At 36.0% G+C, this 27,955-nt stretch overlaps 2 protein-coding genes and 1 long non-coding RNA gene across 8 annotated transcripts in view; 1 reads left to right on the forward strand and 2 right to left on the reverse strand.

The window, feature by feature from the left end:
• LOC137396185 (uncharacterized) overlaps positions 1-27,955 on the reverse strand; it is a 242,605-nt gene that overhangs the window by 132,521 nt on the left and 82,129 nt on the right. The gene's annotated exons all lie outside the window — the stretch shown is intronic.
• On the reverse strand, positions 7,657-21,294 carry LOC137396262 (uncharacterized). Of its 6 annotated transcripts, none has more exons than XM_068082452.1 (12): positions 21,157-21,294; positions 17,026-17,095; positions 16,397-16,460; positions 15,988-16,281; positions 15,358-15,549; positions 14,512-14,612; positions 14,051-14,141; positions 13,190-13,309; positions 11,217-11,322; positions 10,801-10,889; positions 8,402-8,644; positions 7,657-8,096 (listed from the first exon to the last, which is right to left on the reverse strand). In XM_068082452.1, exons 3-12 carry the CDS (start codon positions 16,442-16,444, stop codon positions 8,073-8,075), a joined length of 1,308 nt encoding a protein of 435 aa, XP_067938553.1. In that variant the 5' UTR covers positions 16,445-16,460; positions 17,026-17,095; positions 21,157-21,294; the 3' UTR covers positions 7,657-8,072. The 6 variants fall into 6 exon arrangements, with proteins under 6 accessions (XP_067938553.1, XP_067938554.1, XP_067938552.1 ...); XM_068082453.1 differs by having other exon boundaries at positions 21,220-21,293; XM_068082451.1 differs by lacking the exon at positions 21,157-21,294 and adding an exon at positions 18,675-18,941 and having other exon boundaries at positions 15,358-15,495.
• LOC137396684 (uncharacterized) lies at positions 19,081-27,402 on the forward strand. Its single transcript, XM_068083000.1, has 13 exons — positions 19,081-19,529; positions 19,717-19,847; positions 19,975-20,243; positions 22,742-22,816; positions 23,472-23,636; positions 23,956-23,995; positions 24,104-24,261; positions 24,462-24,635; positions 24,883-25,270; positions 25,541-25,802; positions 26,052-26,248; positions 26,631-26,720; positions 26,838-27,402. Exons 1-13 carry the CDS (start codon positions 19,399-19,401, stop codon positions 27,137-27,139), a joined length of 2,382 nt encoding a protein of 793 aa, XP_067939101.1. The 5' UTR covers positions 19,081-19,398; the 3' UTR covers positions 27,140-27,402.

Genomic DNA, 27,955 nt, shown 5'->3' on the forward strand with positions numbered 1-27,955 from the left:
AAATATTGTCAATATGTAATCGAGTATTCTATAGAAACAGCCATTAATTCATTGATCTGGACAAAAAAACAAACCTGATGAAATATTTTTTGTATTGTTATACAGCTGATAACCTTTGAGCAGAGTAGTGAAAGTTATAGAAAAGTAAAAGCTACACATTGATAAGTACTCATCGAAACCAATATGTAAAGTGAATCGCAGTAAGTCTGGACAGGATATTTATGTAGTTGCATTAGCAGTGCAGTAAAAGTCATGTCAAGCTTGCGCAGTATGCATTAAGATAATATCTCTCACTTTCTACAGCTGCACAGTGAGCAGTATACACATTTATAATGCACATTAAACAGTATAATTAATGTGATGGCAGTATATTATATTGCAAAGTGTGCTGTGCCTGATTAATTTAAGAGTGTAGCTAGTAAGCATTTCACAAAGCTATCTGCACTGTGAACTGCAGTACACTTTTTTGATAAGTCGAAAGCCTTTAAAAACAAAATATTGATATTATTCGGTTTTTAAATAACATTATAGTGACTATGTGGTCTTACTAAATTAAATTACGCATTTCAAGCGGTTAAATAACATTTTGGATATTATAAGCACTTGAATATTTCATATACTTACCCTAGGTATGTGGATCCCTTATCAACACCAACTATTGTGTCCCATTCAAAGTTTGTTGTGTAAATTGGGTAGCTTCATGCGCTATTCAAACACTTGTCGCGAAAAAGTTAAAAAGCGTAATGAGCTGAAGATTGATTCTTTGAGAGTTGACCAGGGAAAATCTTTGAAAAATAAAAATTAAAATACTTTTCAGCCAGAGCCTGTAATATAAATACGTGTTTACTATGTAGGCTCGGCTTCATGCTGAATGTAGGCTTATCACTATATAAAGTTTTGTAATGGAGCTGCTAGCTAGTACAATTGAAAGCACTTCTTGTTAGACTGGTTCATAATAATATTTTGTGTGTCCTTAGCAAACTAACCTTTCCTAAACAAATAATGACTTCTCAACCAACATTTGTCTAGTTCTTTTCAAGAGTGTGAATAGCTGCTCTCTAGCATCAAATAATCAATACTTAATGGAACCCTGATACGTAGTCATTACTTCTCAACAATAGTCTAATCCCTTACAATGGTATAATATATAATTGGTAATGGTTTCATCGAATATGCTTAACAATTTTCTTCGAGCTTGAATTGTAAAAAATGTTCAAGCTTATTTATTTAGGAATTCTTTATGCAGTGTATACCCTAATGATTTTTAACTAGTGCTCAATGCAACATAAATATACTGTAATTGATTGTGTCCTATGTCATAAGAAATAATCAATAAATAGCATTTTGTCTAATTTCATCTTTATTACTAATTGGTTGTTGTATGTTGGTCTGGACATATTTTATGTTATGAAAGACCAAGAAAAATTAACAGTGCAGTTAATTTGAGGCTCTAAGGTAAAAAGATACTTGACGATATATCAAGTGATATTGCGCCGTGAGGCGATGGTCTGCACTAGAGTTTACTCAGCGAGCTCATGCAGAGCGATAACGCTAGACATTTTCTACTACAAGTTTATTGTCTGTGAGATGCATTCCAATTGGTTGTTCTTTTTAGAGTACTCTCTTATGGCTGCTAATTTTTCGAATGTAGATGCATTTCGATACTACTTAGATGTGTTAAATAAGTAAAAATATAATGCTTTATTGTTTCGGTTAAGGGGGTGTCATGCAAATTGTTTGTGTGTTACGCTTCCATTGTTTTGTTCCCAATAAACCTGGTTCCAATCTTCGACTTAACAATTCAGAGATATAATATAAAAAACAACATTCACCTGGTCAGAAAGTCCGTAGTCAATCACCATGAGCTTATCACCTCTCTATGACACGTATGATTCAGAAATTTGTGCTATTCCGAAACTTAAAAGCATCTTGGAAATGGCAAAATTCTCCAAGCTAATGAAGTTTTGCAGTTCGCTAAACTTTATTTAATTCATCATGCTTGTGAATAATAAAAACAGCACTTCCGAATTATGTACATTAAAATACAACGCCAGCTATTCGATTTTAAGCTTTTGTAATACTTCCATTGTCCTTTTTTGGTCGTTTTTGATGTTTTATGTTACCAACACCTGCTCTCCTTTTTGCCCTGCTTACTACAAATAATAGGGTATAATTCTTTACCTTTTTCAACAACGCGCCAAAGTCAACCCACATCATGCGAATGTCTATAGAAATACTTAATCCACAAGGTAACACAACTTGTTCACAACTCCAAACCCACACGATGCACTTCACACGTGTCACGGGAACATAATGTATTAAACACGTAGCTAACTGACCCTTTATTCTCACTGTAAACCACCTACAGATAAAAGTTATGTAAGCTTTCTGTTACATGTAGTTACGTAACAGCTGAATAACTATTTATCTCATTTTTAAATACACGCCTATTAAAATGTTCATACAATGTTGTACATACTAGATAATTATACTGTTGAATATAGCAAGTTGTGAGGTCCATCTCATGGCTAACACAGCTAAAATAGATCAGCAAGACGAGGTAATACCTTGCTAAAGAAAATCATGACATTATTGATTGACTACATCTCGTGACGTGAGAGATCAGATATCAGAGTCCTACACTCTCATAGTAAACAAAAGCATTGTAGAATGTTGAAAGCTTGAGTGGAGGTTGCCAGGTCAAAGTAGCCTTGACAAACATCTTTGCAAAATACTTTATGTGTCCTTCACAAACTAACCTTTCTTAAACAAATAGCAACTTCACAACCAACAAGCTTTTAATTTTTTTCATGGGGATGAATGGCTGCTCGCTAGCATCAAAAAATCAATATTTCGGGAACCTCTGAAGTCTAGTCATTTTTTATTGCAATTGTCACTACCTTACCTGTGTTCAAACATATTCATTAGATATTCTTGACAATTTTCTTTAGACTAATAGTACATGAAAATTTCATGCTTGATTCAGCAAAAATATTTGGGAATTTACTGCACATGTGTATATCAAGGATTTTCAAACATTTTCAGCGCAACACAAATGCGTTGTGGTTGATCATCAGGTGCGCCATAAGTAAAAAATCAATATATGTTTTTTTTTCTAACTTTTCTGTCATAATTATCCGGACAACTGCTTTGTGATTCTAGAAGTTGTTTGGCTAGTTCAGTTGGTTAAATTGGCAGTATATTAGGTTTATTGTCAAGAGATTTTATCCTCCTACAACCATTGTTTCTCCTTTTGACACACAAATTCTCTGCCTCCAAAAGGTGATTATGTAACTTGGATAGTACTTGTTAAAGTACTAGTTTAACAAGCTGCTCGTCAACTTCATGAGTTTGTGCACCAGATTGGACTAAAGTTTAGTATCCTCGCTATTTACGTGTAAAGAATTCTGTGATCGCATGAAAGTTACCAGAAATAAAACAACTGTGTTGAAACTTTAAAAAAACATAGACATCCCTACTGCACTTCATCAGTTTCATTAAGTCAATATTAAACTTCAACTCACCATTTCATTACCAACAATATTATTCTTTTTTTAGTAAAGTATCGACTGGCAGATTTTACATAAAAGGTAAAACCAAGAAATTATGACAAACTCAACAAAAATGAATTATTTGTAAAATATTTCTTGCACATTAATTATGGACCGGTTACACTTAGAGATAACGCTAGCTATTATTCAAAATGACCAATTGTCATGACGTAAAATGTCTGTGATGGCCAATTCTGAATAAATTTTATGAGGAAGTATAATACCGCTAGCCAACTTTATCCAAATATCCAAAGTTGGCAATAAGACTTTTAGATATATGAATTTCAAGGTGAATCCATCTTCAGTGGTTCAGACACTAAAAAGCTGAATGTACTAGAACTTTTTGGAAAAAGGGAAATCTAGATGTTGAAGGGTTAGGGCTCGGTGTACCTCAGCTTTCTTTGCTAAAAATACATGATTATGAGTAGCAAGAGCAGCTCAATTAATTGAAATAGAATGATAATTTTCAACTAAAATTTGCCAACTTTTCAACAATCTTCAAATGTTCTAATAAGTGAGAGAGATTCTAGCGATGCCAGTGAACTACTTCAGTTGTAGGAAAAGCAAGGTCAATATGCAGTCAAGGCAGTGCAATATAATATGTACTGGTACATGTGTATGCATGTATAGAGCACATTACAATGAAACACAATACAACTCAACATAAAAAATTCCATCCGAAACAACGCAAAGTGAAGTGAACCCGGCTAGAAGATAACCACCAACATAATTTGATGTCATGAAATGCTATGAAAGGCTGTATACATTTATATTCATGTACTTCTCTGGTCATAGCTTTTGCTGATGCATGTCAAGACATTTACCTATCTGTCACACACAGAATCTGACTAACCCATTTATCTTAGACAGTCACTTGCCAGAATAGCAATCAAAACTACCCTTTTTTTAAATTGAATGCATAATATGATTCGGATCTAAAAGCTTCACCTGTATCCAATAATGTTTTCTGCCTGTCCAAAATACCAAAAAGTGCCCTTAAGAATTTGATTAATTTTCAGAGGTGAACCTGGCATTAATGGTTTGCTAACACAATTTTGTCTTAGTCAACACCTAAACAGTAATTGAACAATTGATTGTATTTAAGGCTAAACATAAAGTGCATTGTTTAAATTTAAGATGCAAATGAAGATTCCCTTAAATCGAATTCTCTTCTCGTGTTAGCGCTGATACAAACATAAAAAATTTAAGTTTGAATACAACCTAGACAACCCTCACAGCAGTTATATATACTTGAATCCTATTTTTGTTTGTGTTCATTATAGAATTATGGAGATTGATATTGTTGAAAAAAACTTTCAGTATCAATCATAATTATTAAAAGCTTCCAGCATGTCCATTTAATTCAAAGAACCAATTTATGAAATGTGAAAGTGCCATGAATTACAGCTCTCCAGAGCCGTGTGTATGCATACAGAAGCCAACTTTAAAATAGAATGTTAGGGAGTTACTACAAAGGCAAGCAACAGAAAGAGGATATTAGGTAAAGAAGTAGGTGGGGAGTTTTACCCTTACTACCAACAAATGACAAGTTGAATAATGACAACGCAGGTACTCACTTAGCAAAACAAGAGTCTACGAAAAAGCCTTGTGGTGTTGTATCCTACAGAATATCAAGCAACGTCAGAGGTTATAAAACAGAGAAAACAAAATGTCAGAAACTTTACTTGATGATGAGATGATGCATTAAATATGTGACACCAATTAAATAACTTACAAGTTTATCCAGATATAACTTTAATGGGCCTTTTTTTTGTGTTTTAAATGATTTATGGAAAATTTGGACCAAAAAGTTACTTGTATCTGACTTTACTAATGACAATTCTAAAGCTCATTAAAGTTTAATTTTTACCATTACAGTGTGTTAACATATTATGAATGATTATTCCTTTACCATGGGTAAGCACAGAAATTCAGCCTTCTCCAAGAAAGGTATCTGTCAATAACTTCCTAAGTGATAGTAATGGTTGACACAAGATTCCTTGAGATTGAAGTTAGAACAATTCCTGGGCAACGCTGGGTCTACTGCTGGTGTTAATATAAAATGTGTGAATATGGGATGCTGCATGAATGGGTACACACAAGCAAGTTTATTTTCCTCTTGTTTAACTTTGTAATCCCAATCACTTGTTTTATAGCAATAGAGATGATTAAACTGGTTTCTAATGCAACAAGTAGTTCAGTAGAACTGTCATTTGTTTTGTGACAAAAGCCAAACTACAGAAGGACACACGACTCTTTAAGTTTGTTCTAAACCGGCCAAAATATATTATTAAAAATAATTGGTAGACCAATAGACCATTGGTAGCCATTGTTATCACTACATACTTTCTATGAGCACGTGTGATTCATATTGAAAACTATGTATCATTGTATGAGTGAGCCTTATGTATGCATCACCTTGGTGCTATTCTATAAATATTATTTTTCACAATGTGATCACGTCTCGCAAACAACTGCTTAACCCGCAGGAAGTGAAAATATTGATCCGTCCTACATTTAACACACTCGTATTTTACTACATCTTCTATGCTTAGATACCATTGACTGCCTGTGTTGTTGTTGTTTTACTTGACCCAAAATGCTTCTAGCAGTATTGGTCACTAAAAATGTCAAAATCTAATCAATTATGCTGTGGAAGCAATCGTGAATGGATTGATCTGAGCAAAAAAAAACAAACCTGATTAGAGACTTTTTAGTATTTTTATACAGCTAACAACCGTTGAGCAGAATAGTGACAATTATAGAACAGTAACAGCTACACATTGAAAAGTACTCATCGAATCCAAGATGTAAAACGCCTTGCAGTATGCTTGGTCTGGATACTCTTGCAGTTGCATTAGCGGTGCAGTGAGAGTCATTTCAATGTTGTGCAGTATGCATTAAGACAATATTGGTCACTTTTACTGCTACACAGTGAGCAGTATTCAAATTTACAATGCACACTAAACGGTATACAATTGATGTGATGGCAGTATACCCTATGACAAAGTGTGCAGCGCTTGATTAATTTAAGAGTGTAGCTCGTAAGCAATTCACAAAACTATCTATAGTGTGAACTGCAGTACACTTTTTACTAAGTCGAAAGGCTTTTAAAACAAAATATGCTATTATTCGGTTTTCAAATAACATTATAACGGCTATGTTGTCTAGTTAAATAAAGTAGTGCGTTTTAGGCGGTTTTAACTTTTTGAATAATGTAGGCACTTGAAGATTTCACACACTTACCTTAGGTATGTGGGTCTCTTAGCAACACAAACTATGGTGTCCCAATCAAGGTTTGCTGTGTAAACTGGGTAGCTCCATGTGCTATTCAAACACTCCTTGAGTAAAAGTTAAGAATTGTTATGAGCTGACTGATTGTTTAAGAGATGACAAGGAAAAGCTTTGAACCATGAAAATTGAAATACTTTTCAACTAGAGCCTATACTAGAAATACGTGTTCACTATGTAGGCTCAGCTTCTTGCTGAATGTAGGCCTACAAATGGATGAAACTTCATAATGGAGCTGCTAGCTAGTACAATTGAAATAATTTCTTTTTGACCAGTTCATAATCATATTTTGTGTGTCCTTAATAAGCTAACCTTTGCTAAACAAATAATGATTTTTCATCTAACATATGTCCAATTTTATATTCAATAGTACACTGTAAAAAAAATCTATGCAGTATTCAATCACCTCAGATGGTCATTTTTCAATGCACCTGAAAAACTACACACTCGAAAATTATGCAATGTCCATGCGCTATTCATTCAATAAAAACACACTTCTATTCATCGTTTTATGCGATGTGCAACTAAAAATTAACGCACTGCTGATGGTCATTTTTCAAGGCAATTTCTATTCACACTGTGCATTAATCATAAAACCAAAATATGTACGCACTTAGCGTTTAAAAATTGCAGTTTTTAAACATTGACTGAGTTTTCTATACGAAGACGATTTTCACACGCTGAGTGCATTTAGCATTGCAACCTGGTTTTACACGCTTGGCGCATTATATTTTAGGGTCAAATTTGAACGCAGCAAGTGTTTACAAGTTTAATCACTTTACAAACAGCTCTGCGTTTTTTTCAGCCAAGGATATTTTTAAACAGCGAGTATATATAATTTATTATTAACATTTAATAAAAGCACTAAATAACTCGAAAAACACACACAGCATTTAATAAAAGCACTAAATAACTCGAAAAACACACACACCATTTAATAAAAGCACTAAATAACTCGAAAAACACACAGCATCTGTTTGATCAAGATCGATTTAGAATAATAATTAAAAAAAACTATCTACAATAATATAAAAGAGAGCACGATTCCATAAAATCCATTGAGTAAGCCCAAACCCCAAATCACGTAAATAATTCGCTCTAAAAGTGGTGTCACTTTGGCATACTGGATTGGAAAGGTTACTATTTCGTGTGAATTGTGTTCTATGAATTTTGTTGTTATGTTTTAGACTTATAGCGTTCCAGGCTTTGCCGGCACTTGCTTTTCTTCGCCTACTCATCGTCGGCTCGGCTTTCCTGCAAAAGAGAAAAAAAATGTTTCTATGATTTATGATAATTCCAACATGAAAAATAAACGTTAAAAATAAGACTAGGAAGACGGCAAAAAGCTCGACCAATGAGTTTAGGATATGAGTGTTCTCGGAAATTTTAGTTTCAATGATTTTACAACTGGTTGAAATCGTTTTTTGCGCCAAAAGTTACATTTTGGAGTTCTCTTCTCATGAATTATATGATAAATTGCTACCATAGAAATTCATTCGAATCCTACTTAGTTTTTCGACAGATATAAAACTAGCATAGCTGAGTCATTAGGTACTCACCCGCTTCATTTTTTCCATAAATTTGTCGACAGACAAATACTTGCTTCCCTTTCTCACGGTGCTGGAGCCCAAGAAGGTAAACTCCAGCAGCTGGCCAAACTTCTTGGCGTCGCCAAACTCGATGTCCCCAATGTAAAATACTGCCAGAAGTTTTAGCAGGACGAGAGGGTCCTCACTAACGCTTAACTTTTCCCCATCCACACAGAGTTTCCCAAATTTGAGGTGGGGAAGAGAATGGCTTACCTAAAACAGTAAAAAGTAAGTCAGATTGGAGCCGAAACCAGTCCAGCCAATTTATGACGTCAACAACATGCCTATAGAAACATCCTAATAACCTCTAACACGCTGAGTTGGAGTTGCGAACCCATAGCCGGGCTAATGTATGACGTCAACAACATTCCTATAGAAACATCCTAATAACCTCTAACACGCTGAGTTGGAGTTGCGAACCCATAGACGGGCTAATGTATGACGTTAACAACATTCCTATAGAAACATCCTAATAACCTCTAACACGCTAAGTTGGAGTTGCGAACCAATAGACGGGCTAATGTATGACGTCAACAACATTCCTATAGAAACATCCTAATAACCTCTAACACGCTAAGTTGGAGTTGCGAACCCATAGACGGGCTAATGTATGACGTTAACAACATTCCTATAGAAACATCCTAATAACCTCTAACACGCTGAGTTGGAGTTGCGAACCCATAGACGGGCTAATGTATGACGTTAACAACATTCCTATAGAAACATCCTAATAACCTCTAACACGCTAAGTTGGAGTTGCGAACCAATAGACGGGCTAATGTATGACGTTAACAACATTCCTATAGAAACATCCTAATAACCTCTAACACGCTGAGTTGGAGTTGCGAACCAATAGCCGGGCTAATGTATGACGTTAACAACATTCCTATAGAAACATCCTAATAACCTCTAACACGCTAAGTTGGAGTTGCGAACCAATAGTCAGGCTAATGTATGACGTTAACAACATTCCTATAGAAACATCCTAATAACCTCTAACACGCTGAGTTGGAGTTGCGAACCAATAGCCGGGCTAATGTATGACGTTAACAACATTCCTATAGAAACATCCTAATAACCTCTAACACGCTAAGTTGGAGTTGCGAACCCATAGACGGGCTAATGTATGACGTTAACAACATTCCTATAGAAACATCCTAATAACCTCTAACACGCTGAGTTGGAGTTGCGAACCCATAGACGGGCTAATGTATGACGTTAACAACATTCCTATAGAAACATCCTAATAACCTCTAACACGCTAAGTTGGAGTTGCGAACCAATAGACGGGCTAATGTATGACGTTAACAACATTCCTATAGAAACATCCTAATAACCTCTAACACGCTAAGTTGGAGTTGCGAACCAATAGCCGGGCTAATGTATGACGTTAACAACATTCCTATAGAAACATCCTAATAACCTCTAACACGCTAAGTTGGAGTTGCGAACCCATAGACGGGCTAATGTATGACGTTAACAACATTCCTATAGAAACATCCTAATAACCTCTAACACGCTAAGTTGGAGTTGCGAACCCATAGACGGGCTAATGTATGACGTTAACAACATTCCTATAGAAACATCCTAATAACCTCTAACACGCTGAGTTGGAGTTGCGAACCCATAGACGGGCTAATGTATGACGTTAACAACATTCCTATAGAAACATCCTAATAACCTCTAACACGCTAAGTTGGAGTTGCGAACCCATAGACGGGCTAATGTATGACGTTAACAACATTCCTATAGAAACATCCTAATAACCTCTAACACGCTAAGTTGGAGTTGCGAACCCATAGACGGGCTAATGTATGACGTTAACAACATTCCTATAGAAACATCCTAATAACCTCTAACACGCTGAGTTGGAGTTGCGAACCCATAGACGGGCTAATGTATGACGTTAACAACATTCCTATAGAAACATCCTAATAACCTCTAACACGCTAAGTTGGAGTTGCGAACCAATAGACGGGCTAATGTATGACGTTAACAACATTCCTATAGAAACATCCTAATAACCTCTAACACGCTAAGTTGGAGTTGCGAACCCATAGACGGGCTAATGTATGACGTTAACAACATTCCTATAGAAACATCCTAATAACCTCTAACACGCTAAGTTGGAGTTGCGAACCAATAGACGGGCTAATGTATGACGTTAACAACATTCCTATAGAAACATCCTAATAACCTCTAACACGCTGAGTTGGAGTTGCGAACCAATAGTCAGCCTAATTTATGACGTTAACAACATTCCTGTATAAACATCCTAATAACCTCTAACACGCTAAGTTGGAGTTGCGAACCAATAGTCAGCCTAATGTATGACGTTAATAAGTTACCGAACTAAGAAATCCACTCACTTTGTGTTCGGGTGTTTCGGCCAGCATCTTTTTGTCTCCAAGGCGCTTTCCAATCACGATCACCAGTTTCTCAAATCCATAATCATTCGCTGCAAACAAAGTATTTTTGTTATATTTAAACTTTTTTTGACTACACACTACCAGGTAAGACCTCCAACAATAGAGACTAGTTCTTGTTTAAGCTGCTGCACATGTAAAGCATTGGAATGGAAAATAGGGTGAGACAAACTCCGTAGATTACTATTATCGTGAGGTAAAAAGCCAGTAATACTGACTAAAATCATGGGCACCCGACTCCGACTTATATCATTTTGGCGGTTGATATTATTTTGATAATTGAGCCGTTGCTAGCGCATAAAGTAACATATTGTTCTGCAAAGAAAGTACGTAAATTTGAAGATAATAAATACACTTACGATTAGTCTCTTTTGGACATGCAGCCATGAACAAATCCTCTGCTCGCTTTCCCAACGCGTCCAAATCCAAGTCCCGATTCAGAAGGAGCTCAAGCTCAGGTATAAGCTAACAAGCAATAAAAAAATAAGCAACTTCAAAATATCGACGCTAATTTGAAAGAAGAAGACATTTTAGCAAGCGAGAAATAAAGTACAAACATTTATCTTCAATATTCTTCCTGTAGCAAATCTATAGAATTCAAGAAATATCGACATTCAGTCGACTTGCCCGTAAATAAAAACTAGTTATGACCCTCAATGAACCACTTTACTGCTCTTACATGAAGTAATTCTAAGCCCTCAACGATATAGACCTTTAACAAACTTAATACGAGTTGACAATATTATTTATATAATCAAAAAACTTTGGTGGTGAATTTTTAAAAGCTGTGGTCAGATAGATGTCCAGTCAGAAACACATATCTGACCTGACCACAACGCCGAAATTTTTTTAGAAATTCAATTATGCTGAAGCCTACTTAGATAGTAATAATTACAATGTAAAAACCTAAACGCATATAGGGTCAGATGAATGAAATCGAAGCTAGAAATGTGAGTTGTCTTATATGTGTAGTTTAAACGATGGATAACTAGCAGGCATGTGATTTCCAAAATTCATTTTAGCTTGCTGACGGAAGTCGTTGACAAAGTACTTTGAGCAAAAGCCCGAGGCAGCATTTCAATCATAAAATTATGAAATAAATGTGTTTATATACTGAAGTGGATAGATAAAAATACCACCTAAGGTATACTTAAATGGTGAAGGCAATGAATAGCGTACAGTAAGCCAGCGTTCGGAGCTAATACAAAATAGCTTAAAATAAACTTTTTAGCTTATGAATCACATCCCTGACTGTGATTTGCCATAATTTGCCTGTATAATGCTAGAGGTGCAGGATTATCTCTTTGCCGGAAAACACGGCAAGGCTGTCGTGTTTTCCGGCTAACCCTCTCCCTATTCCACCTTAGATTAAACACTGTCCTACCAGCAGGAATATGTTACAACCCCAAACTACAATTTTATAGAAAACACATACTAACAATAATGGTTTATGCACATGGGCAAGTTGGAGTGGAATACATAATAGTAAAACAATACCTTACTCTTTCTTGAAATTTATTCCTTTGATTTTGGGCCCAAACATATTTATTTTTAAAAAATAGCCAACAAATCTAGACTTCATAACTTTTTGCTCATAATTTTTCAGAAATTGCTTATTACTAAGAAAACAGGCTAGGAATTCTGACTTAGAGAAGGTATGCCATACATTTTCAGTGAAAACATAGTTCAAAGTCTATGCCAAAGACATATTTGGGAGTAGAGTGCTGAAGATTTTTTAGAAGACCATAAAGTTATCCTCTGATTATGGAGAAGAAAACTCCTAATAGATAGGCAGTAAGTCTGCTCAGTGGTAGGATTACGTTCAATGCTGCGCCAGAATAGTGCTAAATAAAAACTTGGCAATCGTTTAATCCAGTGGCCAGATAGGACAGGCAACTGCCGAAATTGACCATAATCCGGCAAGTCATCCATCGTTTAAACTATAAATTACTGTGCACATATTATAAATTCCCTCCATAGAGAGAAACTAACTGGAATTTTCCCCTTGCAATGAATTTCAGTTCAACTCGGTCTCCAATAATATATAACATTTAAAGTTTCAGTTAATCCCAAGACTAAGACATTATTCTTTGAGAAACTATAAAGAGTGACGAGTCTAGTCAAGTTTATTTAAAATTGTGCTTTGGAAGTAGGTAGCCATCTTCAGCTCATGCAAATTGGTATTCGGTGCAGGTTGTATTGCAAAGACTTCGCTTGTAGCTTTTTAATATCAATCCACTAAAACACTACGTGAGACCTGGGCTCAAAATAGGATACTGGGAGAATGGGCAAAATTTTGAAAGTTCATGTTATTTTGGAGAGTAATACTTACAAAAGCCTCCTGTCCATAAATTGGCCACTCAACAACCATGCCACTCCAACCATCTTTCATGTTCTTAAAAGCCTCTTTCCTAATAGACAATGATGGACGAAGCATCTCCTTTACCGCACTCTGCAATATGAAGACTGATTATAGAGTTCTTATAGTTTACTGTGGTTAAAGTTAGGGCATCATCAACGAAAACTACAAATTTTATTCAACTTGCTATAAAGGGTGAAAAGTTACCATAAAAATTTCAACAATAATCAAGTTTAGCCGTGCCATCAGGGAGTATATAACTGGTTACATAATAGATTGTTAGAAAAATGTCCACCTTTTCAAAGAAGTGGAACCCTAAAAGCCGTGACACTGACACTCCATGCCTCATTATAATATTATTCGAAACGCGACTGTCAGTGAATGCTGCCATTAGAAATATAAGCAAATCTTTAATTTAGAAGCGATTTTGGCGGCGACAAAGTGGAGCCCGATCATTAGCAACAATGATGTATAACAAGAATGGTAATACCACAACAAAAATTACTTGAAACATTTAGCGGATGAAACAAAAGGCGCTCGAAAGGCTGTTGCATAATCAAGACTCCCTCATATATTTTAAAAACACAATAAAGCAAGCTGCACACACCTAAGAGATCTACTGAAAGCAACACAAGATGTTGGTTATAAATTAGTACCACTAGCCTAGATCAAATTTGTGATCCTCATTGTCTGCGTTGGAGTTGCACCCACTATAAGCGGCTACTTCGATCTTATTTTATAGTGGGGGTAACTCCAACGCAGACAATGAGGATCACAAATTTTTATCTACCGCTAGCCCCTGATACTCTTATTGAGTAAACTATGCTACCTTACCTGTGGAATTGTGTCAAGATTTTGAACCCGCAAATTCCTCTTTTCCTTGCTCGGAGAAACCACTAGTGCCTCTGCCCTCACCACTATATCCCTGTAAGAAATTAAAAGATGAAAATTATGGCTACAGAAGACAAAGTGTTTGTCGCATTTTTATGAGTTATATGAGTAGAAATCTTATGAAACATTGAGATGTCTATTTGTCCTTGCAAAGGGAGGGGGATGTGCGGATAATAGATTACAATGATTCACTTCAAACAAAGATCAAAAGCATAACATACATAAAAAACATATTATAATGCTTATAACATACATAAACATACAATATTATAATGCTTATCATCAAAACCTAAGACGTCAATATAAATTGCGATTCTGATTGACTATTCATCTCAAACGGTAAATTTTAAATTATTTTTATGACGTCAACAATAAAGAGGAGAATTAACAAGTAAAATACGAACCCGGTGACCGAAGCAGCAGGTTCTTGATCGAGTTTTTGTTTTTTCGCATAGTAGCTTCTTTTGTTTCTTACGCTGCAAGATAACTGTCTTTTGAAAACCTTCTACAAGCAAAGAATGTAGATCCTGATAAACTATAGATGCGCAAAAAAATAGTATGATTACAAAACTAAAAAGGGAGTATAAAAATATCATATGTGTATAGATTAGCTAGCATGAAAACCAGAGAGAGTTGCTCAGTTCTAGTCCATCAGACAGAATATTTTCCAATCATCTTGAAACAAATTTAAAGTTTACCCAGCTTTGGACTCTTGCAATGGTGGTTATGCAAATCAACGCTAGATTACACTGGCTCATAGCGTTTACTATGATAGTAAAAAAATAAAGCTAACCCTTCATTCCTAATATAAAGCTGAAATGAAGCTATGCCTCCCCAAACAACAATTAGAAGCTCAATCATTTCAGTTTCAGTTGCATAAATATCAACGGAAGGGCTTACATTTTCTGGATCACTTATTACACTTCTCATAATAAATATGAAAATATCACTCAATAGCCCATATTAACATTCATAGTGAATGCATGAAAATAAATGACAGAGTAGACAACTCCGACAGGTATTTAACAAGCATTAGGTATCTCTCTCCCTCCCTGAGAGGGTCAAATGCTTAGAAAATTTCTACATACACGAAATAACCCTTGATGGATAACGGATATGATGTAAGTTTCTGTATAATAAATTGTGGAAAGCTGCACGCCAATGCCAAGTATTGCTAAATGAATCTGCAGGACAGTAGGCTACATGCCCGGTAGTAAGTAGACCTATTCACGATTATAAAAAAAACTCACGTAGCAATCCTTATCTTCGGTATAGCTAGCGTCTTTGAAGATGTCACTCTTATCTGGAAATTGCCTCAGGACTTTTAGTACCACACTATCGTAGTTGGGTCTGCTGTGACTATGGGACCAATTAGCTTCCCCAATCGCCTGTACAACCATTTTCCTGGTCTCTCGTCCAGTAAATTGAGGTACATTGAGCTCCTATAAAACAATAAAACTGAGTTCTTACTTACTATAGGGAAAAGCCATAGTGTATATTAACTTTTAAGGCAAATTACTTAATTAATTGCCTAAGGCGGAGTTTTTCTCATAGACAGAAAATACTGCAGTGTAAAATGCATAGTGTCTGCTCGAACGATAAAGTGTGACTACCAAGAGTTGCCCATTACAAGCGCTTTCAATCAAGGCTAACCTACTAAGATTCAACAATTCAAACAGCACCATACTTAGCAGGTCTAATGTACGTAAAAATTTACATTACAAATTTAAGTTGTGCAATCAATTCAACATTATCGACAGCCAAAGAACAGCCAACGAATTTAGACAGGTCGACAGGATTTATTTTCTCTAGCTAACCTCAATAAATATTAACAACAGCAACAACAACAACATAATTTACAGTATATTGCTGTTACTCACTCGCATAAACAATGGAGAGCTAGAGGGTGTTGAAACAGTCGCCTCAGCAGTGGCAGAGGCTGAAGCAATAGGTTCGGCGGCAGGTGATCCTGAAATAGCGGAAACAGCAGAGGAAGGTGTTGAAACCGCAGGTCTAGGTGTGGTAACCACAGGTCTAGGTGTGGTAACCACAGGTCTAGGTGTGGCCGGCATGGAAGCAGGTGGTGATGCGACCGCAGCGCCGAGTGTTGAAGCAGTTTCATTAGGTGTTGGTAGTGTAAGCGCAACAGAGGGGGCAGCACTTGGTAAGTTATTCTGAAAATGCAAAGACCAATAATAGAGGCGCCTCCGATATAAATGATATGCATAAAACTATTATACTCAACAATAATCAAGCTAAATTTTGCTAAAAGAAGAACGTAAAATTTACCTTTTGAACACTTTTGACAAGCTCTTTGAGTCTTCGTAGGTATTTCATACATTTCCCCAGAGAGCTATAAGGAAAGTTCACATACTTAACATAATGCCATAGTAATACTTACTAGTAAAGTTTACAGCATAGGTAAATGTAAATCCAAAACTGGCCATTTCAGAATGTCTTTTTGGATCCACATAAAAACGTAACGCAATGCAATCATAAGCAATTCTTAGCCAATTCTTAATTCTTCCTGTCATACAAGTTAAAATGGCGAACAAAAATGATTGACATTGCTAAAGCCTAAAACAAATTGCAAACCCTAGCTATCAACTAATCCATTTGGGGAGGTAATGTAGTTGATCTTTGTTCTTCGCCTAGACAGTATTTTTGTACTCCTTGGCAATAAGAACTCCTTGGCAAAAAGAAGCTGAGTTGCAAGTAGGCCTAATTTCTATTTGAACCACAGGCCGGCCAAGGTGTTTCGTAGCGCTCGGACGGTGGTGCTCGCCCGAGCACCACCGCCCGAGCGCTACCGAACACGTTGGCCGGCCTGTGATTTGAACAACCAACTGGCGGAGGTTATAACATAGACATGAATACCATGATCGCGTAGTCTATCAGACCAAACAAAGACAACTCACCCAACACCAAGCTGCTGAAGCTGCTCTGGTTGCAAGTCAGGTATCACTTCTTCATCAAGGATATCATTATCTAAAATGAATTCATAAAAAAATCAAACCATACCAGTCTTGTTGGAGGAAAATAATTCCTAGTGAGTTAACTTATATCCTTAATTAGAGAGAGCAGTAGCAGCAGCCCCCACAGACTCACAGAGTTAGAGTTGAATTCAAAGTTACAAAAAAATAGTGACAACCTAATCATTCCAACTTAATTCTAAATCATTGATTTGGGCACCAATGTTGAAGAACCTTTGAATACTCATTGTGGCTTCAATTAGCTCGTTAGAATATTCTTAGCCAATAGCGTATCTGGTAACAAATCTATGCTCATACAGTGAGTCAAGTATTTCATTTATTTGTATAACTTGACAACCATACAACCATACAACCATAAAGTGACACTAATGAGTAACTGAAGGTGCAACTTTTTTGTGATTACAGCTGTCAGAATTTAGTTGCCTTAGTTGGAGTAAAAGTTAAAAGTTAATGAAAGAAAATATTGAAATATAATTCCGACTTAGCAGCCTAGTACTACTAGGCTACTAAGTCTTAATTATATTTCAATCTTTTCTAGGCTAGTAGTAGTACCACAGCCACCCAGGCACAAATGGATGGTGGGGTGGGTGGCTGTGGCTGTGGCTAGTACTAGTAGTCAACAAGATAGTGTAAAAATTAATTATTCAAATGCTGGCTGGCTGCACCAAGGAGTTGGCTACACAAATGTATTTAAGGGTAAGAACACAAGATTTGAAACGAATGATGTTGGAAGTGTGGTGATTGTAAAGATTACTTCTTTCTTTGGCCTTCTTTCTATTCTCTGTTTAGTAGGCTTACATAGGCATTGTGTTTTATACCTTTGAAATTTTAACTACTCTATGGCCTAAACAAGAAATTTTAATTACTCTATAACCCAGGCTTGAATTGTGTCGGCAGTAATCTTTTCTCAATTGAAAACCTCTGAATGTTCTTACAAACAAAATTTCCTTCATGACTTCTATCAAAGACTAAAGAGTTGTATGTGGGATACATACAACTCCTTGCTCCTATCAATATGTCTGTTGCGTTGCATAGGCCTGCATCAAGAACTCCCTGCATGCATATAGCTATCTATTTAATTATGATAAATAATATTCATTCATTGCATATAAATAGGTACGCTTTAGATCTTCTACTGTTCGGGTGACTGCTCTCAAACATACTACTTTATGTAGCGATTAGGCCTCTCTCACAAAAGTAAAAAATATTATTGTTTCATGTTTTCTATAAAAAGGGATTGTAAATTAAAAGAAAGTTGAAACTTGACTTAATAAAGCGAAGAGCCTTTTAATTTAGGTTGATTTCAAGGTCTTGATTTCAATTCAGAAACTTAGGCCTACACCTTTCATTTGTCTAATCCTAGATAGTTGTGATTTTGATTCTGATGATGATTACCCGTTGGGTATGAAACTACTAGTAATAAAATGTTTTAAACGAATTCTATTTTAATATATTTTACGCTTTGTTCAACATTGGGCACTTTAGTAGATGCCTACTTCCAAAGTATATAAAATAAAAATTATCTCGTTGAATTTTAGTGATCAAGTCAAACTATAAATGTAGCGTATACTCACCAAGTAATATTTCGTATGCCGCTGTATCGCCTATCTCTTCAAAAAGGGTTTTGAATTGTTCCATTATTGCAGAAAGTTTGTAACGGCTATTGCTAAAAATCTTAGCCCAACGGATTCAAACGCCAAAGTACTGTAGGTTCAACGGTTACGATACAGTATTCTGACTTGAAATGAACCAACTACACCAAAATTATAGTATTCTCTCTTCATAGCCAAGCCTACTATATTTTATTGGACAAGCTTTCAGCCTAAACAATGACTGCATTGCTATTGGTCTATTGCAACCAATCACATTGTTATTGTCTTGCCTATGATAACCCTTGATAATAAGTTTTATCTGAGTTTTTAGATTAGTCCATAAAAAATGGTAGATTGCTTTTGCAATTTTAAAACTTGTTTTAGGACATGTTGTTGACGATACTGCTGTTGAATATATTTCTGCGAACCCGAATCCTGGATCTTGTGGAGGCCCAGTGGACTTTCACTTCAAACTGCCCTATCTTGTACCGAATTCCGACTTAGGCAAGAAATTGTATAGGATATATGTTGGATTTTTGTAATAAGTGTTCTAATATGCCAATTTTCTTTCTGAACAGATCAGACTATAGGGATATTTTGATATTATTTTGTTATTTCAACAAAGTGTCCTCTGAAATGTTAGTAACACTTGCTCTCATTGAGCCATTGGTATTTTGAATAATTGTTAATATTCCAATTTTAGGAAATGCTTTATAGCTGTTCCATATGTGGATTTTCTCACAATTCAAATAAAGTCTTCACTCTCCATGTCATCCGAGTTCATAAACATGATCCAAGGTTTCGGATAACATGTTTCTGCGGCATGAGTTACGGAAGGTATGATATGAAGTTGGCCCTAAAGTCCTATTTGGTATTTTTAAATCTGGCTAATAAATGTCATGTCATATGATAAGGGTTCTGTTTTGAAATTGAGCTAACCATAATGTAAAAGCCCCATTGGAATCAATTTGCCTGATAGGTTGTCAATTTAAAATACACTGAATGGTAGTTGCTTGTTTTACAGCTATCTCAGTTATAGAAGGCACGTTCGTAGGAAACACAAGGACACTGAAACTCATATTGAATCAATGCCTTTAGAACCAGTTGTAGAGCCAGTTTTAGACCCAGATCCGCAATCTCCTCATCATCGTAACAGTAAGTATAAACTCATTATCAGGAAATTCAGACACTATTGGCACATTCTTCCTAAAATTATATTTTTCTCAAAATGGACATGCCAGTCAACAATAAAACGCAATCTTATTCTTGTTAATTGTTTCAGATGAGCAAACTGTTAGACCTCCTTCACTGGAGAAGAACTGTGCCAAATTTATGCTAAGTCTTGCAACAAGTAATATTCCCAATGTACACATTGAAAAGATTGGTTCCACTGTCACTGAGCTGTTGAATGAACAGAAACGATTGTTAACGGATACAGTGCAAAAAGAACATGGAATAGATGTTGGCGGTTTATTCCCCTGTCATGGATTCACGCGTCTAGCCACTCAACACACTAGAATGCGATACTTTAAAGAGAAGTTCAACCTAATTGTGAGTTCTTAATGTGTTTGTACTAAAAAAAGTCAAATTTTAGTTGACACACTGAATCAAAAAAATTATCTAGCTGTTTGCTGCCTATAATCTAAGAATACAAAGCAAATTCGGAAAAGATGCTGATCAAATCCTTAATATTTTTAAACTAAAGAGTATAATATAGGCCTATAATTCTTCTTGCGTTAACTCTTGGGAGTTTTTAAAAGATTACGATCACTCAGTGTTTCATTTTAGTTAACCCTTTCAGCCCTAATTATTTTCCAGTTGAGTGCCCCCCTGGCCTAATTAATTTTTCACACTCAATATTTAATAAAGTGAGGTGTGTTAGATTGAGCATAAATAAAGCTGCGTTCAAGATAAATGAAAATAGTTTTTTGTAACTTGTTGGTAACATTCTTAGCTACATTTTGATACTAACATATACACATTAGGTTAATCTATATAGGATGTTATTGATAAGATTCAAATCAATACATTTTTTGGAAATCGAAAAGTCTAAGTTTGGCTGCTACTACAAGTCAGCTTTTTGGTTGATAACACTTCAGTAACATATTAGGATAACAAGAAAAGGTGTTATCATCAAGTTGCAAAAAAAAATTTGGAGTTCTAACCAATAGAACTGAAATTATGAGCCTATACGCAATATTATGGCATAATGTAGTTTCCGTTCCATTGTTCAATCAATTGGTATATAAGGTCTATATATCATATTTACATTCTATAAGGACAACATTTATTGCAGTTATGATAATAAACACGAGATGCAAACAACTGGAGTACAAAACTAATATAATGTATCGTTTTTATCAACTAAAATTGTGAAAAGATTTGTCAAATAAAATTTTTTTATTCGAAAAATTTAAAAGTTATAACTATTTAGTAATTTTGATGTTGTGCAATTGAAACCCACTTTGTGCTACTAATAAACGGTCATAGTGTTGTTGTAGATCACTGTCACTGCTAAATTCTTCACCTGAACTAATTATTACGTTAGATTGTAAGATTTAGCCGTTGTCTTTCGGCAAACGCATTCAATATGGCGACCTCCAGAGTTGAAGTTTGAAATCTATCACAGGATTTGCCTAGTAAAATGCTTTTATCCAACCACATTTCTGGTATCAAAACAATCCTCAGACTGTTATCTTTCGAAATAAAGCTATAAAAAAACGATAAACACAAAAGGAGTATCAATAAAGTTACTCAGAAAGTGTCCCGAAAGTGTTGGCTTCAGGCCCAAGTGTGAACAACTTCTCCCGAAATAGTTGGCATCAGGGGTGAGAGGGTTAATGCTTTAGTGTCACAGAGTCCATGGACGTATATTAGCATCCATGAGTTACGAGTTTTCGTGTTGAAATCTCTAGTGTGATAATTGTAATGTAAACAAAAGAACAATGCTGTGACTGTGAATCATAATCATAGTAATAAAGGGTTATCTATGCAGTGAATTTAAAAATTAGCATGATATTTATGCCATAATATATATTAATTATGGCAAAATAGTGAGAATAAGGGCTCATTCTTGATCAATCTTTTCAAACTAGTGTGTTGAAAATTGCTGAATATAGCCCCTGTCACGGAGTGATAGCAAATATGTAATATAAAAAGTCAATGCAGTCCTGGGGCATATTAAAAAATATATTTGACCCACTAGTTATCCTGAATGATTGAGGCCGCGCAGCGGCTGAGGGAGCGCGCTGGCGGAGAGGGTCCGGGAGGGGCGCCCGAGCGCCCTTCCAGTGGGGGGTCCGGGGGTCACACCCGGAAAATTTTTTTCTAAAATGGTGAACATTTACAGCATTTCAGAGCGTTTTGCAAGATTCTACTGAGTCCACAAATAACCAAAATTCGAACATAATATATAATATAAAACAGTCAAAAGTTAAAAGCGAGTACGTATAAAACTACAAATGTATTTCGTATGGTCAAAAACTAGATTTTATATCAAGTTTTTAACCATACAAAACAGATTTGTAGTTGTATATGTACTCGCTTTTAACTTTTGACGATTTTATATTATTTTAGCTCCCAATACCTATATACTATATATCTATATGTCAGTGTATTATGATGGCGCTAGAGATTTAAACAAAACTAACTAATGTCGATTGGCTCAATGACAGCAACATGTTATCTCATAATCTCCTTTGTGATCTTTACTAGATTTAATCATGTTAAGGCAATACAAAGAGGTACTGTTATGTTATGCAATAATACATGATCTCACTAATGAGTTTTGGTTATTTGACCCACTAGTGAAATTTTCACTCACGAAAACTCGTAACTCAAATACTGCCCTGTCAAATACGCCCCTGAATTGCAGTCAATTGACAATATTCACATTAGATCACTTGCCTTGGAACCATTGGGGTGTTTAGAGAAATAAAGATATGATAAAAGCCTGTTTGGAAATAAGCCTCTTTCGTTTGAATTTTCCTTAAAGTGTACACCAACCAATTAATTGTATCCTAACCTAAATGTCGTGTTGTGGCTTGTAGGAATCGACTCCAATTCGCTACAACAACACCGCTAGAAGACCATTTTACTATGTATCCGTACTATCAACTCTCCAGGTAAATACTTGTGCGCTTAATAACTGCAAACATGCAAGATAACTTCTGAGAGAAAATATATGAAAAAGGTTGTCAAATGTGCTGCGCTTGTCATAGTTCTGCGATTTCAATAAGAATTGATTCCTGCTAATTACCGTTAGTGAACTGGCTATGGACAAGTAATTTTTTCAGGATTAGCTCTTTAAATTTTTTTCAGTGACACAGCTAAGTTAGTGTAACAAGTTAGGTTCCCTAGGTTGATAGTTGGTCTACAGTTAGTGAGTTTATTTATAGTGACTTATTTTGCTAATTGGCTTGGCCATGTTCCCATTGTACTGAACATATCTTTATTTCAGACCATTTGTAAACCTAATTTGCTAATGATTATGTAAACAAAGAGCGCCTTAGCTGTTCCCATCAACAATATAGCAATGAACAATAAAGCACTTGTCACCCTGAAGAGTTGCTCTAATTTATCAGACAAATATAAACATCACACAATAGGGTTCCATGAGGAAATTGAGTCATCTTTGACTAGAAACACAACATTGTCGACCAACTATCATCACCTCATGGAACCTAACTAAATGCTAAAAGTACAACCAACATTTTGCTTTCAAAATTATGCAAAAAAGCTTTAGTCTATGTTCTCATGTATTCATTCATCTGTTTGCAGATAATGTTAGATAGTCCAGAAATCCGGAATGTAGTACAGTTTCCAATATTCTCTCCAGATGGGGCAATCAAAGACTGCATAGATGCTGATTATGCACAGAATTCTGACTTTTTTGCTGACGGGCAAAAGATAATGGTAGCAGCCTATTATGATGATATTGAAGTGGTATGTCAGCTCAAATAAAAGTGTGTTGATTTAAGGATCATAAAGCCCTTCAACTATGCTACACAAAACTTATTGGCGACTACTGCCTTCTCAAATTTAAGTGCTCATCTAACACAGAAGAATTGGGCATAATTCTGCGTAGGCCTATAAATAAATTTACCATTTATGTTTCGGTTGTGTCAACATGCAGATGTTCAGGTCCCATCACTGACCGTCGTACATGGCTTTTCAAATACTCAATAGTTTTCATTTTTGTTGATCCTTATCACATGCGTTGGTTTGAGGTCATATTCTTTTGATAATCGTCATATTTTTCTAGGTGAATCCAATTGGCTCCAAAAGAAAAAAGCACAAGATAGGTAAAGTGGAATTTTGCTGCATGTTTTCAGGAACAGAATTTCGTGGTTTTACAATATTTGTTTTTTTTTAAACAGCATATCTCACACTGTTGTGTTTTTCATGGTTAGCTCTTTTCTATTGGACGTTACTGAATGTCCCGCCTCAGCACAGATTCCAATTGAAATTCATACACCTGTTTGCTGTGGCATACTCTGCTGACGTTAAGGAATATGGAGTCCAAGCTATCCTTCTAAAGTTTGCCGAGGAAATTAATGTACTCAAGAAGGTAATCATAATATTCTTATAGTAATAGGTTAGCTTTGAAAACCGGAGCTAGAGCCTGGCAATGAATCTAAACTTCAAGTTATTTGACCTCTTTTCTGGCTAGTGAAAGAGTTTCTTTATGAAAAGTCTATGATCGAAAATGTATTTTATTCCATTGTTTGAAAAGGATAAAACAGTAAAGATTCTATGTCTTTTATTCAGGATGGTATTGAAGTTGTGAATCGGGACGGAAAGGACATCTATAAAGGATCTTTGCTTTTTTTTATTGGCGACACTCCAGCAGCCAATATGGTAGCAGGGTTTAAAGAAGGAGTGGGAGGGGCAGCCATGAAATGTCGGACGTGTTATGGTAGCTCACAAGAGATTATCCAACAGGTTTGTGTGTTATGGTATACAGTTTATTGCAGAAGTGTGCTTGTTGTGTTAACTTTTTTAGTTATGCACTTATCATAAGACTTTTATCTTGAATAGAAGCTATTCCGTGCGCTGAATCAGGGATTATGTTAATGCTGTCGCACGTCGCTACTAGTGTGTGGTTGCTAAGTTTCTGAATTTCTAGTTCTTTTCGTCAGTGTGATGCGAAACTTTGTATTGCTTTCTATTGCTTTTAAACATGCTACAGTTTAACCACACGGAGTTTAGACTGAGAGACATAGAGAGTCACCGTCGCCACTGTCTCCTTCTCGGTCCAGAGATGCCTGCTCGGCAGCGTGTAGAATACTCAAAGCGATACGGAATCAACTCGCTATCCATATTAGATAAGATCGATGGATTTGATGTTTGCCAATGCATTCCTGTTGACATTATGCATATTGTGTGCGAAGGAACTCTTCCTTATGCCATAAAGGGGTTCGTATCTAGGCTACTGGAAAACCGAATAATTTCTATATCGTCATTGAATGAACACATCAAAAACTTTCCATACAGAGGAGACGACAAGAAAAATGCACCCAGTAGCTTGGAAAGATCTTGCTTCAATGGACTAGACACCGGAAAAATTGGTCAATCTGGTTCGTATTCAGCCTACTGCAGTTGAATACGTTTTTGTTTGATTTCGACAGTCAATGAGGAATGCTAATGATCTAAATTCTAAACTGGTGATTTGTGGAGCGACTTTCCCAATCTAAACCACTACAATATTTTAGCATTTTTTTAAAGTCCTATTATGTTTGTTGCTTCGTGTAAGAAATAAGGTAAAATAGTTTTTCAAATTTTGATATATTTTTCCTTTTCACGCAACTTATGCTTTTTGTAGATCTAATCTATAACTCTTTTTTCAGCAACTCAAACTATCTGTTTGGGCTTTCTTCTACCTTTAATACTGGCTGGCCACAATATTGAAGAGATTCCAGAATACAGACTGCTGTTGATGATGGTTGAAATTACCTCCGTTCTGTTGGCATATTCGTTCAACAAAGACCAGATTACAACCGCCGCAACGCTAATAAAATTATACCTAGAAACCTGGGTGACCGTATATGGAGCTCACACCATTACTCCCAAGATGCATTACTTGGTACACATCCCCTACTACATAGTGAAGTGAGTTCTCAGGCAAAAACTCTATAATTTTATCAGGCCAGTATAAATATATATAGCATGATTCATGTCATTCCAATTTAATGGCAAGCGGTCCGCTGGCTGCGGTATGTCGGTTGGTTCAGCATCCCACTTTACAGTGATGTTTTTTTTAAAAGTATGTCTCAATCTCAAGCATTATTTTACTATGTAATTATCAGTTGTCACATAAAAACTTTAAACTTCATGTAACTTTATGTAACTGTTTACCAGATTTGGTCTTCCAAGAGGAACCTGGTGCTTAAGGATGGAGGCTAAACATGCGTTCTTCAAATCATTACGCATGAGAAACTTTAAGAATGTGCCGCTAAGTCTAAGTAACAGACACCAACTCGAGTTTTGCCATGATTGGGCAGATGCCAATGTGCATGGCGTATTGCATCACAACAATGCCAAAACCAAGGGCGCACGTAAGTATTGCAGTGGCTGATATCTCAATAGTGTTCGAGTAACGGAGTTGGTGCGTGCATGGAAATATGTTAGTTTACTGAACATTTCTAGAAATTGGGGTACTCTTTTGAGGTATTGTCTGAAGACTTTGGAGTCATTTTGTTATCAGAGTACTCCTCTATCGGAGTACTGGCTTTTCGGTCACCATGTGCAGTAGTCATAGGCTTTCCTGATAGTTCTCATGCATCGAGTTTTGAAATCGCTGCTTTACAGTAACGTGTTCTGAGGAATCATCCACTTGGTTTTTGTCACCTGAGACAGATAGCTGTTGTTAAATGCTATGGCTAATTTCTGCTCTAACTTATCGAACAGGCTTTGAGTAAGATAATTTTTTCTTGATAGGCACCGCTGAAGACAGTCCTGAACCACCTGAGCACATCCAGGAGAGTTTGGGAGATTGCACACAATGCTGCAACACCATCACAATATCTGGTAAGTAATGGGATACGCTGTAAGTAAGCTCTATTGAACTGTTATTGTTATTCAATCACTTATTTATAAACAAATCTTCAAAACACAAAGATTATTCTACACTGTCTTGCTTTGTAGGTTTTAGATATAGCATTGGGGACGCCTTTCGTCTAGCTAGCGATACCTATGGAGTAATTCTGCAAATAGTGGCTAACAATGACTATATTACAGCCTTTCTACTAGAAGAATATAAAGCAGAATGGTTTGAAGCTCGGCTCTTCGCTCACAAATTGCAATGTACCGGAAATTTTGTTTGGCGGCTGGTATCTAGTCTACCCCACCACCATCCATTATATGTATATAAACTGCCGCCATTTCAACCCGCTTGTTATATTCAGCCAAGGTATTTTTCTGATCCTGAATTTGTTGATACCGTATGATCCGGTTTTGAGCGCCCCTTTTCCTGTAGAGACGGATAATACTTTGAGCTGTGGTAAATTGTCTTGTTGAATGCTTTTAAGTTTTTATACATTTTGATTAGTGTTATAAAAATCTTTTGTAATTAATTTCCGTCGATTCTGGTAGGGAGGCCTACTGTTTTAAAGCCAGATGTCGTAGCTTTATATTTTTATTTTACCTAGTGGGCATGAGAGTATTGTCTAGGTTTTGGTTCAGCTTGAAATATATTATATTGACCTTGTCATTCACTTTACTTCCCAGAGATTTTCATGTTTCTATGTTGAAAGGTTCAGTTCAACGTACGGAAAACTTGTATGCCTACCCCATTCTGATACTTATTGTCAAAGAAAGACGCTCTCACCATGCTTGAGGAAACATGTTGAAGCGAAAAATACTGACCACAAAAGATCTAACAAAAGACCAGCTCAAACACTACATATTTTCAGACCCTGTTTTAACAATCTTGAGGCATCTTTAAAAGTAACTATCTAGGGTACATGATTGGGCAGTGCAAGTAGGCTGAATGTAGTGTGTGCACCTCATAACAGGACAGGGTATTTGAATTTCTAACAATGAACACAATAAGTTCCAAAATTCCCATTGTGGGAGAACAAAGGAACCCTCTTTGTTTAGTAGGCAAGGCAAGGGCAAGGCATATTTCTCCCTTAGGTCTTAGCCAATGTTGCCTAATGCCCTCTAAAATACATTTTGCCCTTTACTTTTCAGCTTGCTATTGAGTTCACAAAACTTTTGGCGCTCTTTTTTTCTAAACATCCTGAATCAAATTCGGTACACTT

This window comes from Watersipora subatra, chromosome 5 (genome assembly GCF_963576615.1).
Source record: "Watersipora subatra chromosome 5, tzWatSuba1.1, whole genome shotgun sequence".
NCBI classification, from domain to species: domain Eukaryota; kingdom Metazoa; phylum Bryozoa; class Gymnolaemata; order Cheilostomatida; family Watersiporidae; genus Watersipora; species Watersipora subatra.

Bases quoted from the DNA above. Each gene is read 5' to 3' on its own strand.
- LOC137396262 (XM_068082450.1), bottom strand. From the start codon at position 18,738: ATGGAACAATTCAAAACCCTTTTTGAAGAGATAGGCGATACAGCGGCA. The intron at 15,550-15,987 runs GTGAGTAACAGC...ATTGTTTTATAG, and splicing joins GCTCTCCATTGTTTATGCGA to GAGCTCAATGTACCTCAATT. The intron at 8,097-8,401 runs GTGAGTACCTAA...TCTCTTTTGCAG, and splicing joins TTATGGAAAAAATGAAGCGG to GAAAGCCGAGCCGACGATGA.
- LOC137396684 (XM_068083000.1), top strand. From the start codon at position 19,399: ATGCTTTATAGCTGTTCCATATGTGGATTTTCTCACAATTCAAATAAA. The intron at 24,262-24,461 runs GTAATCATAATA...TCTTTTATTCAG, and splicing joins AAATTAATGTACTCAAGAAG to GATGGTATTGAAGTTGTGAA. The intron at 24,636-24,882 runs GTTTGTGTGTTA...AACATGCTACAG, and splicing joins CACAAGAGATTATCCAACAG to TTTAACCACACGGAGTTTAG.